Raw genomic sequence first — 13,454 nt, 5'->3', positions numbered from 1 at the left:
TTTACACCAAGTCTTGAGAACTAAAGATGATCTTACCCCTTCTTGGTCGGTGCTTTCTTCTGTGGAGATTGATTGTAAGGTTGTATGATATCCTGCTCTGATTCAGGATTCACCTCGTACAAGCCTCGTTTAGGATTAGCGTAGAGTATTTGACCATTGCTTCTTTCTAACGGTTCCTCAATATAACTATCTTCAGGCTGGGGAACTTGTCGACTGTATTCACCTCCCTCCTGACAAAAAATTACAACTTAGTTACGAAAGGGAAGATATAAACAACCACACCTTTGAGTAATATCAATATTTTACAACATTTTACAAGGATAACAAATTAGGTTCACAAAGGATCCTTTCTACCAGCTGGTCCTAGACTAAAACTTTTGGTAAAGATCTTTCCCGGATTATTCATACCAATCCACTATGTTGACTGGAATATCGAGGAAAGATCATTTATTCAAGATCATCCCATTTACACACCAGGCTTCGATTTAAAGGGACATTTAGGCCATTTTTTTGACCAATCATACTTTAGTCATAGAAATTTAAGCGGTATCTGATCGCAGTTTGTGAAGCTTTAGATAGAATGGTGGACCAGTGTAGTATTGACCCTTGGACCTACAGGTTAAAGAGCAAGCATCTAACTCACCAAGCCAACAAAGCCCTGTGTCTATATTTCATTAACAAACGAGATGACAGAATGAAATTAAAGTGAAAGAGAAAAACTTACAGGTGGTTCATCTGATTTTTTCATCATCACAAGTTGTGGTTTTATTTCTTTAGACGTTCGACAACATCTTAATGTTATACACAAGATTAACCATATTAAGAGAAATAACGCTATAGGTCCTAACACTGCTCCAATTATCCATAGTTTCTTGTCATCTTCTACCACTGGTTGAGGGACGTACGCTGAAATTCAAAACCAAACAATCTTAAATTGATTGTAAACATGTCTATATGTTTTTTTTTGTATCATTATACATTATTCCAATTTTCAATCAACATTCCTGTAATTATACTAAAACTAAGATGACTTCACTAATTGAAAAGGGTCTTATGTGATAAAGTATATTTTGTGATTAGTGACATCATCAAACACTTAGTTTTAGTTGAATTGCAGGAACCACAGATGTTGACTGAAAATTGGAATGGTGAAAGTTGATGCTATCAGTGTCCTCGATACAAAATTTAAAACTTCTCTGTTCCATTTTAAACCCATGCAGAAAAGGAATAAAGGGAATTTTGTCAAAGCAGCAACATTATGCCTGTTCTTTAACCATTACTAAATATTTACATTTCTACTAACACTCCCTTCAATAAACCAGTTAGCCAAACCGGCGTTTATTTTCCAATAACTGTAGTTTGTCATGTGACAATACGACAATGTGTATGAATACATCGAAAGCGATTACAAGGATTGACTCAACGGTTTCGGGTATTTTTACAATTAAAAAATAGAACATTTTGGCGTATTTTAGCAGAAAAGATAAACCAATGTAAATATAAGGAATGAACGCTGGTTTATCATCTGACAAGATGTACATGACTCGCTTCGCCGGGTCATTTGTCTTGTCACCGGGTCATTTGTCTCGTCACATGATAAACCAGCGTTTATTTCCCCATAACAATAACAAGATCCACATTCATTCCTTCACTATCTATACTGTTTCACAAAAGGTCTTAATAATAGTATCCCATCCACTAAACATGTTCTTTATCCCAAGCATTACAAACAGGATTGGCAGTATTCGCTAGCGTATACTCCAATCAAATCGCTTCATTTACAAACTTCCATGATACAAACACAGTGAGTATTGCAGTCAAGGTATAAGACGAAATTCGTAATAGTTTGACATTATGAAAATGGAAGTTTTCAAGTCTAAAATTTTCTAAACAATAGTAAGATAAACAGTGGAAGACTTACGTTCAGCCTTGACAACGACCACATATCCTAATCGTAGCGCCACCTCCTGATCACTAAGGTGACCAAACACCCGTACAGCCTCCGTGGCAGGGATATAACTACCATTCTTCATGAGGAGGTAAATAAACTCCACCTCATCGCTGGTATTATCTCGCGTTACATTATTAATCTGGAAAATAGAAAGCATCATTAGTGTTGTGTTTTGATTGGCTGCGAATAGAAGATGGCAGGAGTTAATCATTCAATCATTTTGTGTATATTTTAGATATCAGAGGTTATATTTTCCTTTTGAAAAGTAATACAGATAGCTAAATATTCTTTAAACCTGGTGTTTGATGATCTTAGTTGTATGGTAATTCTGAGTAACACCTAAAGTAAAGTAATTTTTAGAACCAGTTTTTATCATTTAGTTCTGAAAAGTTAACTATGATCAGAATTTTAATATGAATAAATAGTAATGATTCAATCTCAGCCAAAGAATGGCAAAATCAAGAGTAAAAGTTGTATAGTAGAGGACTTCTCTAAATAGAAGTACCATCAGATGTTTGAAATGAAGTAAAGGATGTGTTTCCTTGACTACCAGCACATGATGTCACTATCGTTTCCAAACACTCTGAGCACCAACTGAGCAACAGTTTCAAGTAGAATGAGACTGACCTGTAACTTGATATCTCCTGAGTCTGATACCGCCATTCTTTTCTTTCTCGACTGTTGCTGTTGACTAGCATTCTGTCTCTGGTACGCCTCATCATACGCATTAGCTAGTTTTAACTCGATCTCATATTGAAATTCATCAGTAGTAACATTTATATCTTTCCCCACAATTAATACTGAAATACGTCAACAAAACAAAATTACTACAGCTGATAGGGACGCTGGAATGAGCCTTTCTCCGCATTGAACACAAACTTTCTAATTTCTTATCATTGGACATAAGGAAAGAAGTGCCTGTAGTCCCTTTCATTTTGCTTGTGTGGCCCCTCCTTGACAACTGTGTAGGCCCTTACTTGTTGTTTTTAATGTTAGAACCGAATGTAGTTTATTATGCCACTCACCTGTTCTGATCCAGTAGTTTATATAACTATCACTGGAATTCAGGCCGTCTGTAACATTTGGTACCACTGATGATACTGTGGATACAGAACTAGAGTCAATAATGGTGCTGACGCTTGGTGAATTCAAGATGGTTGATGTTTCTGTTAGTAATGCTGATGATGGTGTTACTGATGGCGTTAAAGATGGCGTTAATGATGAAGGAGTACTCTCTGATGGTTGACTTGACGACTGTAGAGTGGCTGACACTGTCAAAGATACTGATTTGTCAGGCACATGAGAAAGAGTCTCAGTGACAAATGACACACTTTCAGTCAAAAGAGACAAGGTGTCACTTGGAACACTTTCGCTCATGATCGATAAAGTTTCTGTAAAAAGTGGCAAAATTTCTGTAAAAAGTGACGAAGTTTCAGTAGAAAGTGGCAAAGTTTCAGTCAAAAGTGGCAAAGTTTCAGTCAAAAGTGGAAAAGTTTCAGTAGAAAGATGCAAAGTTTCAGTATAAAGTGGCAAAGTTTCAGTATAAAGTGGCAAAGTTTCAGTAGAAAGTGGCAAAGTTTCAGTCAAAAGTGGAAAAGTTTCTGTAAAAAGTGGCAAAGTTTCAGTAGAAATTGCCAAAGTTTCAGTAAACAGTGGAGAGGATTCTGTCATAAATGGCAAAGTTTCTGTAAAAAGTGGCAAAGTTTCTGTAAAATGTGGCAAGGATTCTGTCACAGTTAAAATTGCAGAATCAATCTCTGTGGCAAATGTTTCAATTTGTAAAGATTCAGTGAAGCTCTCTAATACTGAACCTGAAATTTCAATTGATTCAGTGGCTGATGGAAGGATTTCAGTTTCAAAAATCAAAGAATTGATATCAGAGGTGAGCAATGCTGAAGATGTAAAGTCTGAAATGGATTTAAAATTTGATTCTGACACTGTGTCAAGGTTGTCCAATGTTTGGGATAGATCAAGCTGAGTTGTCAGCGAGTCAATGAAATCATGGGTCTGTGTTGTTGAGTCAAATCCAGAATGTAGTAAGGAAGAATCTCTTGCTAATACTAAGGAAGAGTCACTTTCCAATACTGAAGAAGAGTCACTTTCCAATACAGAAGAAGAGTCACTTTCCAATATTGAAGAAGAGTCACTTGCCAATACTGAAGAAGAGTCACTTGTCAATACTGAAGAAGAGTCACTTGCCAATACTAAGGAAGAGTCACTTGCCAATACTAAGGAAGAGTCACTTTCCAATATTGAAGAAGAGTCACTTGCCAATACAGAAGAAGAGTCACTTTCCAATACTGAAGAAGAGTCTAAAAATGTCAAAGCCACCAGAGAGGTACCCATGAATGATGAATGAAGACTAAAATCCAATGAGCCAGTCTGAATGACCAACAAGCTGCTTGGCGATTCTACAGAAGCATCTAGTCCATTAGAGCTCCCGACATGATCGCTTGTTATGAAGTCACTAGGTGCAGTGTCAATCACTCTCTCTGAACTATCACTAAAGCTAGGTGTAATGTCACTAGAGCTAATTAAGCTTCCTGTATTAAGCATTGCTGTACTACTTGAGAGCTGACTGAAGTCACTTGCAAGTATGGAATCACTAGAGTCAATCATTGAGCTAAAAGCTGTTTCATCTATGCTAGAACTAAGCGCCACATCACTTAAATCACTAATGCTTGTGCTTTGAAATTGAATTGATTCCACATTGTTAGAGGTTAAAACACTAGAGCTCTCTATGGCATAAGTTAGATCAATTTGTATAGGAGATTGTGAAGGAACTTGAGTTAGTGTTAATTGTTCACTTGGTGTTAAGTTATCAGTTAGTGTAAGCAATGTTGATAGCCAGGTTGCTTCACTATCAACAGCAAAAGTTAGTGTTCCACTTTCAACTGCATAAGTTTCACTATCAAGAGAATAGGTTAGTGTTTGACTATCAATATCAGAAGTTAGTGTTTGGCTATCAACATCAGATGTTAGTATTTTGCTATCAACAGCAGATGTTAGTGTTTCACTGTAACTTGTTAGTACTCCGGTATGAAAAGATGTTAAAACACTATAAAGGGGTGTTTCTGTTTTCGAAGTTGTAAGTTCACTATATAAGGGTGTCACTGTTCTAGAAGGTATAAGGTCACTAGGTGAATTAGAGGGCATCAAATCACTAAGCAATTCACTTTGGGAAGGGGTTAGCGTTTCCAAAAAAGATTCACTTTGGGCAATTTCACTTTGGGAGGGTGTTGGGATTTCACTTTGGGAGGGTGTAGCAATTTCACTTTGGGAGGGGGTTAGCATTTCACTTTGGGAGGTGATTAGTGTTTCAAAAATAGAAGCACTTTGGAAGGGTGTTGGAATTTCACTTTTGGAGGGTGTTGGAATTTCACTTTGGGACGGGTAAGAAGAAATTATTCCAGAAAACATAGTTTCATGAACACTATCAGAGGGTGTTATAGATCCAAGAGTTAGTGGTAGATATTCACTTTGTAAGGAAGGTGTTATGTGTTCACTTTGGAAGGGTGTTAATGATCCAGTGGGGGGAGTGTTATAATCACTTGGAAATGGTGTTAATCCAGAGACAAAAGTTACAAGAGCTGTTAGTGTTCCAATTATTAAATCATCGGTCAAGGAGCTTATTAAGGATTCAAAAACAGGTGTTACTGCACTATCATGTGCTAAATATTGGTTAGTTTGTGCACTGGTTAGAGATGAAAATGATTCAGTTATAAAATTAGCAAAGGATTCACTAGATTCAAGCTGGGAGGAAGGGTTATAATCCACAAGAAATTCACTTACTATAGCGTTAGAGGGCGTTAGTATATCACTAGATGCAGGGGTTAAAAGCGTTAAAACACTTTGGGAAGGTGTCAAAGTTATTTTGGTTTCAGAGTTAGGAGAGGATGAGTCACTCAAAACAATACCATGATAATCTGACATAGAAGTTGGTAATAGAAACTCTGTAAGGCTGTGATAGGATTCATCTGAATATAATCCAAAATCACTAGATAAAATATCACTTGGGTTTGTCACTATAAAATCACTTTCGCTGGTCACTATCAAGTCACTTGATATATCAGAAGCTGTTTTTATAACATCAGTATCCATCTGACTTTCAAGAGAAGTTACTTCAAGACTCGTAGACGAGAAGCTAGGAGTATAAAAGGTGTCTAGATCTACATCTGATATTGAAGCAGTGGTCAAGTCTATCACAATTCCTGGAGTGTCTTGGTAATATGTTATCAGGGTAGAGACGCTTGGAACTAGAGTAAACTCTTGAGAACTTGGTACTGGTCCATCATCCACAGTCGATTCCGGTTTCACGATTGATGAAGATTCTGTTGACACACCTGTAGCTTCAATAACGTCTGTTGATGCACCTGTATCTTCGGAGGTCTGAAGACTTGGACTGGCATCAGATAATATTGGTACTGCTGTTGACACTGATGAGTCAGTTCCAGACATGGTAGAAATCAGTTCATCAGCATTGATAATGGTCCCTCTCATGGATAAGGACGGTGCATAAGCTTCTATGGGATATGATGTATAATCAATCACGATACTCTGAGATACTATTGGTGGCATCTGAGGAGTTGAGCTTACGTCTTCCTGAAAACTTGTATATAAAAGTTGATGGGTAGCCACTGCCTTATCCACGACAGTCTCCAAAAAGTCACTAGTTTTTTCAACATCCAACTCACTACTTTTAGTAAGTCCAATTCCACTTTCAGAAACATAACTGTCCATTGGAGTCTCTGAATTAATGGTTGTTGTGAACATTTCAGAGATTAATTGATGGTCTATCACAAGATCAGCTGATTGGAAAGCCACTACAGAAGACTCTCCTAAAACACTGGTCTCTGAAGGGGTCTCTAAAGGGGTAACTAGGCTTTCCAAAATATCCTGAATGGGCACAGTGGACATAATAACCGGGAGACTGGGGATCACTGCTGACAGGGGCACTCTCCCTACAATTCCTGAATCAAAATCAGAATTCTGAGATTCCACAACAAGTGTTAATTTTGATTCACCATTTTGAGCGGTTGTAGGCATAAGGATTGGGGTATCCCCTAAATAAGTACTGTCATGGGTTCCCTCGTGGAGAGAGGAATAAAAGGCCGGAGACTGATCATGATATGGATAAGAAGTTTGGACGTTTTCAAATTGTAAATCAGATGGCGTAGAAAATATAACATCATTTGCACTATATACACTGAATTGTGATGTGTCACTGCTAAAAATTGCATTAAAGGATCCATCAGTTAAATGTGTTTCACTGAGTCGTTGTTCACTAGGAGCGATATGTACAGTAGCACTTGTGGATGGCTGAAGAATGATATTGAGCAATGGTGGTGTCTGAGAAAGAGACAGTGAAAGAGTAGAAAGACTAACAGGAAGTTCACTAGCACTACTAATTGTATTTTCTAAAACAGAAGAGTCATGGTTGCTATGGAATGATGTAATGTAAGCACTAAATTGACCTTCAAGTGAAGAAGATGTGAGAGTCTTCCAGGCACTGATATCTAGTGTATTAGTTTCTAAACCAGGTGATGTTTCTGGTGTTAGTGTCACTATAGAATCTGAAATAGAAAATATTACAGTTAAAGTTTAAGATATTAGATGTGCTAATCAACGAAAAAATTTGACACTAGGACCCAAAATACCACTACAACTGTTAAAGTTGATATTACAAACCACCTCTATGACATCATGGCTGATCTCTCCTATACAATGAAAATCTGGGTCTTCAACCATCTCCCCCCAAATCTTTTCCAAACATCAAGTCTTAAGTGATTGATTACATACATATTATGTTTTGGACATAGTAGATGTGAGCATGGTCTTGTTTAAGGCAGAGACCTGATGCCTGTATATTTATAAATTATATTTAGAAGGGTGTTGATGGACCTGTTGATGTTTATATGCTTAAGTGAAACAAGGTAGAAATATTTCAAGAGTCTGACGTGTCAAACAAAAGACATCGGCTTTGTAGAAAATTAATATTTTTTTTCAGAAATGTACCATATCTAGCAGACGAAAGGGGCATAGTTTTAGTAATGTCAGACAATGTTACCTTGCTCCAATTTAAACATAGTCTACACATACCTCAAGTTCAGAATGTTCTGACAAATTCAAACAAACAGAGTAAAAAACCTGGATCCCTTCCAAACTATGTTAAACAGTCTTTGAAAGACATGTTTGGAGGGTGTAGGAGTGTTTGATTCAATACACCACTGTTCAGGGTAAACAATTTAATAGATATTCCGATAGACAATCAATTATGTGTTTTATCAGAAACTTGGGGTGACTTGATCACATAATGTTGAGTAGAAACTAAAACAATGTGCAGGCCACTAGCTACAGGGGGGCAAGGAGAAAAAATGTATTGTCGCCCTGAAACAATTCTGACAACTGACCAATTCCATTATTGTAACTAAACACCATACACTATTGCCTCTCCAGATATATTACTTGCCCTTCCAGATATATTACTTGTCCCACCAGATATATTACTTGTCCCTCCAGATATATTACTTGCCCTTCCAGATATATTGCTTGTCCCTCCAGTTATATTACTTGCCCCTCCGGACAATCAAGTTTCGCTACCAGCCTGACAATGTGCAGTTACACTACAAATTGTTCAGAAATGATAAAATCTTGTCGATACAGTGTTTATTAATCCTTACAGGAGTTACTTCCCTTTCAAAACCATCTCATCTCAGTTTAAACAAAGTCTATAACTGACAGACTAATTGAATTTGAACAGATTTTTTGTTTTCAAAATGTAATTAGTTAAAATATTTCATGTTTGACAGAAAAGGCAGAAAGTGACATGAGAGTAAAACTTCAGTAGAACGAGATAATCTACCCACAGTAAACAAAGGGAAAATAAAATATACATGAAAGTCAGTAAACTTTGAGAGAAAAAGTGAAAACCTGGAAAGAATGACACGGCCCAGAAATGACAGGGACACCATTTTGGTGGGTTGATTTGAGTCTTGAATATATGTAAATAGTTTTCAGAAATACTAGAAATTTATGAAAATCGCATAATTCCTTCAAAAATATCTTAAACTAGGAATTTGACTCACTATTTCTATATATCACACAGTATTTTAACATTCAAAGGCAGACATGGATTTCTAACCTAGTAATGAGATTTTTGCCCTTAAAGCTTGCTTTTGGGGCTGCGAGGGGGAAGCAACTGCCCCCTCTGCTCCCCCTCTGCCACTGGTGTCCCTAGCTGCGACAATAAATTGTTCGAATAGTGGCCATAAACATACAAAATTTAGAAATACTCTTTACGATCTATTTATATTAATTCAGTTTCTATTTCTGACAAAATTCATTCTGAAGTTTCAATAAAAACAAATATTGGAAGTTGTTACTTTATAAAAACTACCATTGACATCAAAAAAATCAATTTAAAACAATACTGGCACATAACATGCTTGTCAAATCTTACAACATATTTCAACACAGACACATTTAATCTGGGACATCAGAAATATTTCAGTTTAAACCTGCCATGATGGCTTAACACCTGATAAAAATCTCAAGATCTCAGTTTAAATCAATTCAAAACCAGAATAATCAACTCAGTGATAAATCTAACAGTTGTATAATAATCAACTCAGTGATAAATCTAACAGTTGTATAATAATCAACTCAGTTATAAATCTAACAGTTGTATAATAATCAACTCAGTGATAAATTTAACAGTTGTATAATAATCAACTCAGTGATAAATCTAACAGTTGTATAATAATCAACTCAGTGATAAATCTAACAGTTGTATAATAATCAACTCAGTGATAAATCTAACAGTTGTATAATAATCAACTCAGTGATAAATCTAACAGTTGTATAATAATCAACTCAGTTATAAATCTAACAGTTGTATAATAATCAACTCAGTGATAAATTTAACAGTTGTATAATAATCAACTCAGTGATAAATTTAACAGTTGTATAATAATCAACTCAGTTATAAATCTAACAGTTGTATAATAATCAACTCAGTGATAAATCTAACAGTTGTATAATAATCAACTCAGTTATAAATCTAACAGTTGTATAATAATCAACTCAGTGATAAATCTAACAGTTGTATAATAATCAACTCAGTGATAAATCTAACAGTTGTATAATAATCAACTCAGTGATAAATCTAACAGTTGTATAATAATCAACTCAGTTATAAATCTAACAGTTGTATAATAATCAACTCAGTGATAAATCTAACAGTTGTATAATAATCAACTCAGTGATAAATCTAACAGTTGTATAATAATCAATGGGTTACAACGTATGATTAGAGAGCTGTGTTTTATAAAAATCCTACTAAGATCCATTTTGTCTAAAGTATTGTATTTCTCCATGTAAAATTCCTCTATCACAACAAATTCTTTTCATGAGTTTTTTGTGGAACAGGGTTAAAAAATGTTTTTTTCAGTTAGTGTGACTCTGTCTCTAGACATTTTGAAATCAAACGAAGAAGAATCTGTATTAATATGAAAAACTTCCTTTTATAACAATTTAATAAAGATAATAAAAACTTTTCTCAACCAGCAATGGTCTTATAAATGATGACAGCAATTATATTAGAATCTTAAAGGAATAGTAAGGAAGTATTTTCAATTATTTATGTATATCAGGGACACTGATAGCATCAATTTACACCATGTCCATTTTCAATCAGATGTCTGCTGGTCTCACAACTTCACTTAAACTAATGATGTACCGTAGTTATCACAAAGAACTTCAGATATTATTAGCAGCTTTATCAATATTGATGTCATTTAACTTTTTTTTTTATTACAGGAACTACAGACATCTGACATAACCTTGAAATGGTGCAAAAAGAAAAAGGCACCGATACACATAAAACGTTTTCTTTTACTATCTCTTTAACATATGAGAAAGGGATTTCCGAAAATATTTTAGAAATTAATAATGGTGTAAAGATTACCAAAATAAACAACAAGAATAAACAATACACAGCCGAAATAAACAATAAAAATAAACAAGAGAATAAAACTAGGACAATGGTGAGTCAATACGAAGGGAGGTGATAAAATTATTGATATTTCATCTACCACTCAATTATTGATATTGTATTACTGTTACAAGATAGGGGTTGCGAGCACTCAGAAACACTGGTGGTGGCATCAGAAAAATCTTAAAGATTCAATACACACAGTGAGGTGATAAAATTATCGATATTTCGTATCTTAATCATTAATATGTTCTTACTTGGGGCTGAAAGCCGACTAGGTCATCTTCTAGAAACACTGGCTGAGGTTTTATACTTTATTATGTATGTAAACTTATACAAGTAGTTCAGGGTATATGATATTTTATTTTATTTACACTCAGTGTTAAAAGAGTTTAGATAATTATATGTCTCAGTGGGTTTCTATATATCACAGAGTATCTTAAATTGACCAGTTTTTGTTTTAACGTTAAGTCATGCAGATAATTCTGGACACACATGAATTTGAAGGCTCAAATTTTGACAGTGAGCTGTGAACACTATAACTGATTTCTGAGACTAAGTAAGGTAAAAAAAAATGGTGCAGCTGTCCCTTTAAAGTGGGTTTCTACTTTTCATGTCACCAAGACGAGGCAACCACCTGTCAGAAACCACCCTGACTTTTAACAGCAACTAATAAACTGATAATAATGCTGTAATTAAAACCATAACAACTAAGAATTAATTATTAATTTTTAATCAAGAGTTGTGCTTGTTTAATTCTACCTACAGTGTGGTGTATTTCTCAGGTTTGCCTCGTTAAATTTATTAATTATTTATAATATATCACCCATCATAGAAACATAACATAACTTCATCATCTGTTGATATTTTTGACTTTTTTTCTGTGATTAATGAAATTCTTAGATGGTTTTCTTCCCTATAAGCTATTTTGTTTATCAGGACAGTGACAGATTGTGGGAGATTGTAGATATTGCCTGTGGATCAATTTGAAAAAGTTGAATGCCATTCTAAATAAACAAAATAAAACAGACAAGTTTTGTTGTGTTGGGTTTTAAAGGTCAAAATTAAAATTAACTTTAACTCTGATTTTAAACAGAATAAACTTGTTATATTGTCCTGTGTTTTACAACTTTAACTCTGAATTTAAACAGAATAAACTTGTATTATTGTCCTGTGTTTTACAACTTTAACTCTGAATTTAAACAGAATAAACTTGTTATTATTGTCCTGTGTTTTACAACTTTAACTCTGATTTTAAAAAGAATAAACTTGTTATATTTCCTGTGTTTTACAACTTTAACTCTGAATTTAAACAGAATAAACTTGTTATATTGTCCTGTGTTTTACAACTTTAACTCTGATTTTAAACAGAATAAACTTGTTATATTTCCCGTGTTTTACAACTTTAACTCTGAATTTAAAAAGAATAAACTTGTTATATTTCCTGTGTTTTACAACTTTAACTCTGAATTTAAACAGAATAAACTTGTATTATTGTCCTGTGTTTTACAACTTTAACTCTGATTTTAAAAAGAATAAACTTGTTATATTTCCTGTGTTTTACAACTTTAACTCTGAATTTAAACAGAATAAACTTGTATTATTGTCCTGTGTTTTACAACTTTAACTCTGAATTTAAACAGAATAAACTTGTTATATTTCCCGTGTTTTACAACTTTAACTCTGAATTTAAACAGAATAAACTTGTTATATTTCCTGTGTTTTACAACTTTAACTCTGAATTTAAACAGAATAAACTTGTTATATTTCCCGTGTTTTACAACTTTAACTCTGAATTTAAACAGAATAAACTTGTTATATTTCCTGTGTTTTACAACTTTAACTCTGAATTTAAACAGAATAAACTTGTTACATTGTCCTGTGTTTTACAACTTTAACTCTGAATTTAAAAAGAATAAACTTGTATTATTGTCCTGTGTTTTACAACTTTAACTCTGATTTTAAATTATATTTCCTGTGTTTTACAACTTTAACTCTGAATTTAAACAGAATAAACTTGTTACATTGTCCTGTGTTTTACAACTTTAACTCTGAATTTAAAAAGAATAAACTTGTTATATTGTCCTGTGTTTTACAACTTTAACTCTGAATTTAAACAGAATAAACTTGTTATATTGTCCTGTGTTTTACAACTTTAACTCTGAATTTAAACAGAATAAACTTGTTATATTTCCTGTGTTTTACAACTTTAACTCTGAATTTAAACAGAATAAACTTGTATTATTGTCCTGTGTTTTACAAGTTAACACAAAGTTTTAAAAACAATTAACTTTAAGCCTAAAAAAATGCTATGTTTGTGTCTGTCATAGATTTCTAAGATAATCCAAATGAGGATTAAGACAAAAAATTCAAAAGTATTTAAAAATTTTGATTTTTTTGACTCGTGTCTGAAAAGTTATCCAAACTTTACAATAATCGAATTTAGAACAGAGAAAATTTCAATATTTTAGTCTGTTTTTGATTTCCAAGATAATCCAAGTTATCCAAGAT

General features: G+C 34.0%; 1 protein-coding gene across 1 annotated transcript; it reads right to left on the bottom strand.

Moving 5' to 3' along the window:
* Window positions 1-2,881: 2,881 nt before the first annotated feature.
* On the bottom strand, window positions 2,882-5,107 carry LOTGIDRAFT_128027 (hypothetical protein; the record flags this gene model as incomplete). The annotated part of the gene is made up of 2 exons (XM_009064074.1): window positions 2,882-3,205; window positions 4,013-5,107. The coding sequence occupies 2 exons, from the start codon at window positions 5,105-5,107 to the stop codon at window positions 2,882-2,884; spliced, it is 1,419 nt and encodes a 472-aa protein (XP_009062322.1).
* Between the last annotated feature and the right edge of the window lie 8,347 nt (window positions 5,108-13,454).

The sequence above is a fragment of the Lottia gigantea genome, assembly GCF_000327385.1.
Source record: "Lottia gigantea unplaced genomic scaffold LOTGIsca_60, whole genome shotgun sequence".
Lineage (NCBI taxonomy): Eukaryota > Metazoa > Mollusca > Gastropoda > Lottiidae > Lottia > Lottia gigantea.
Note: the sequence above shows the minus strand (reverse complement) of the source record. Positions and strands in the feature narration are given on the sequence as shown.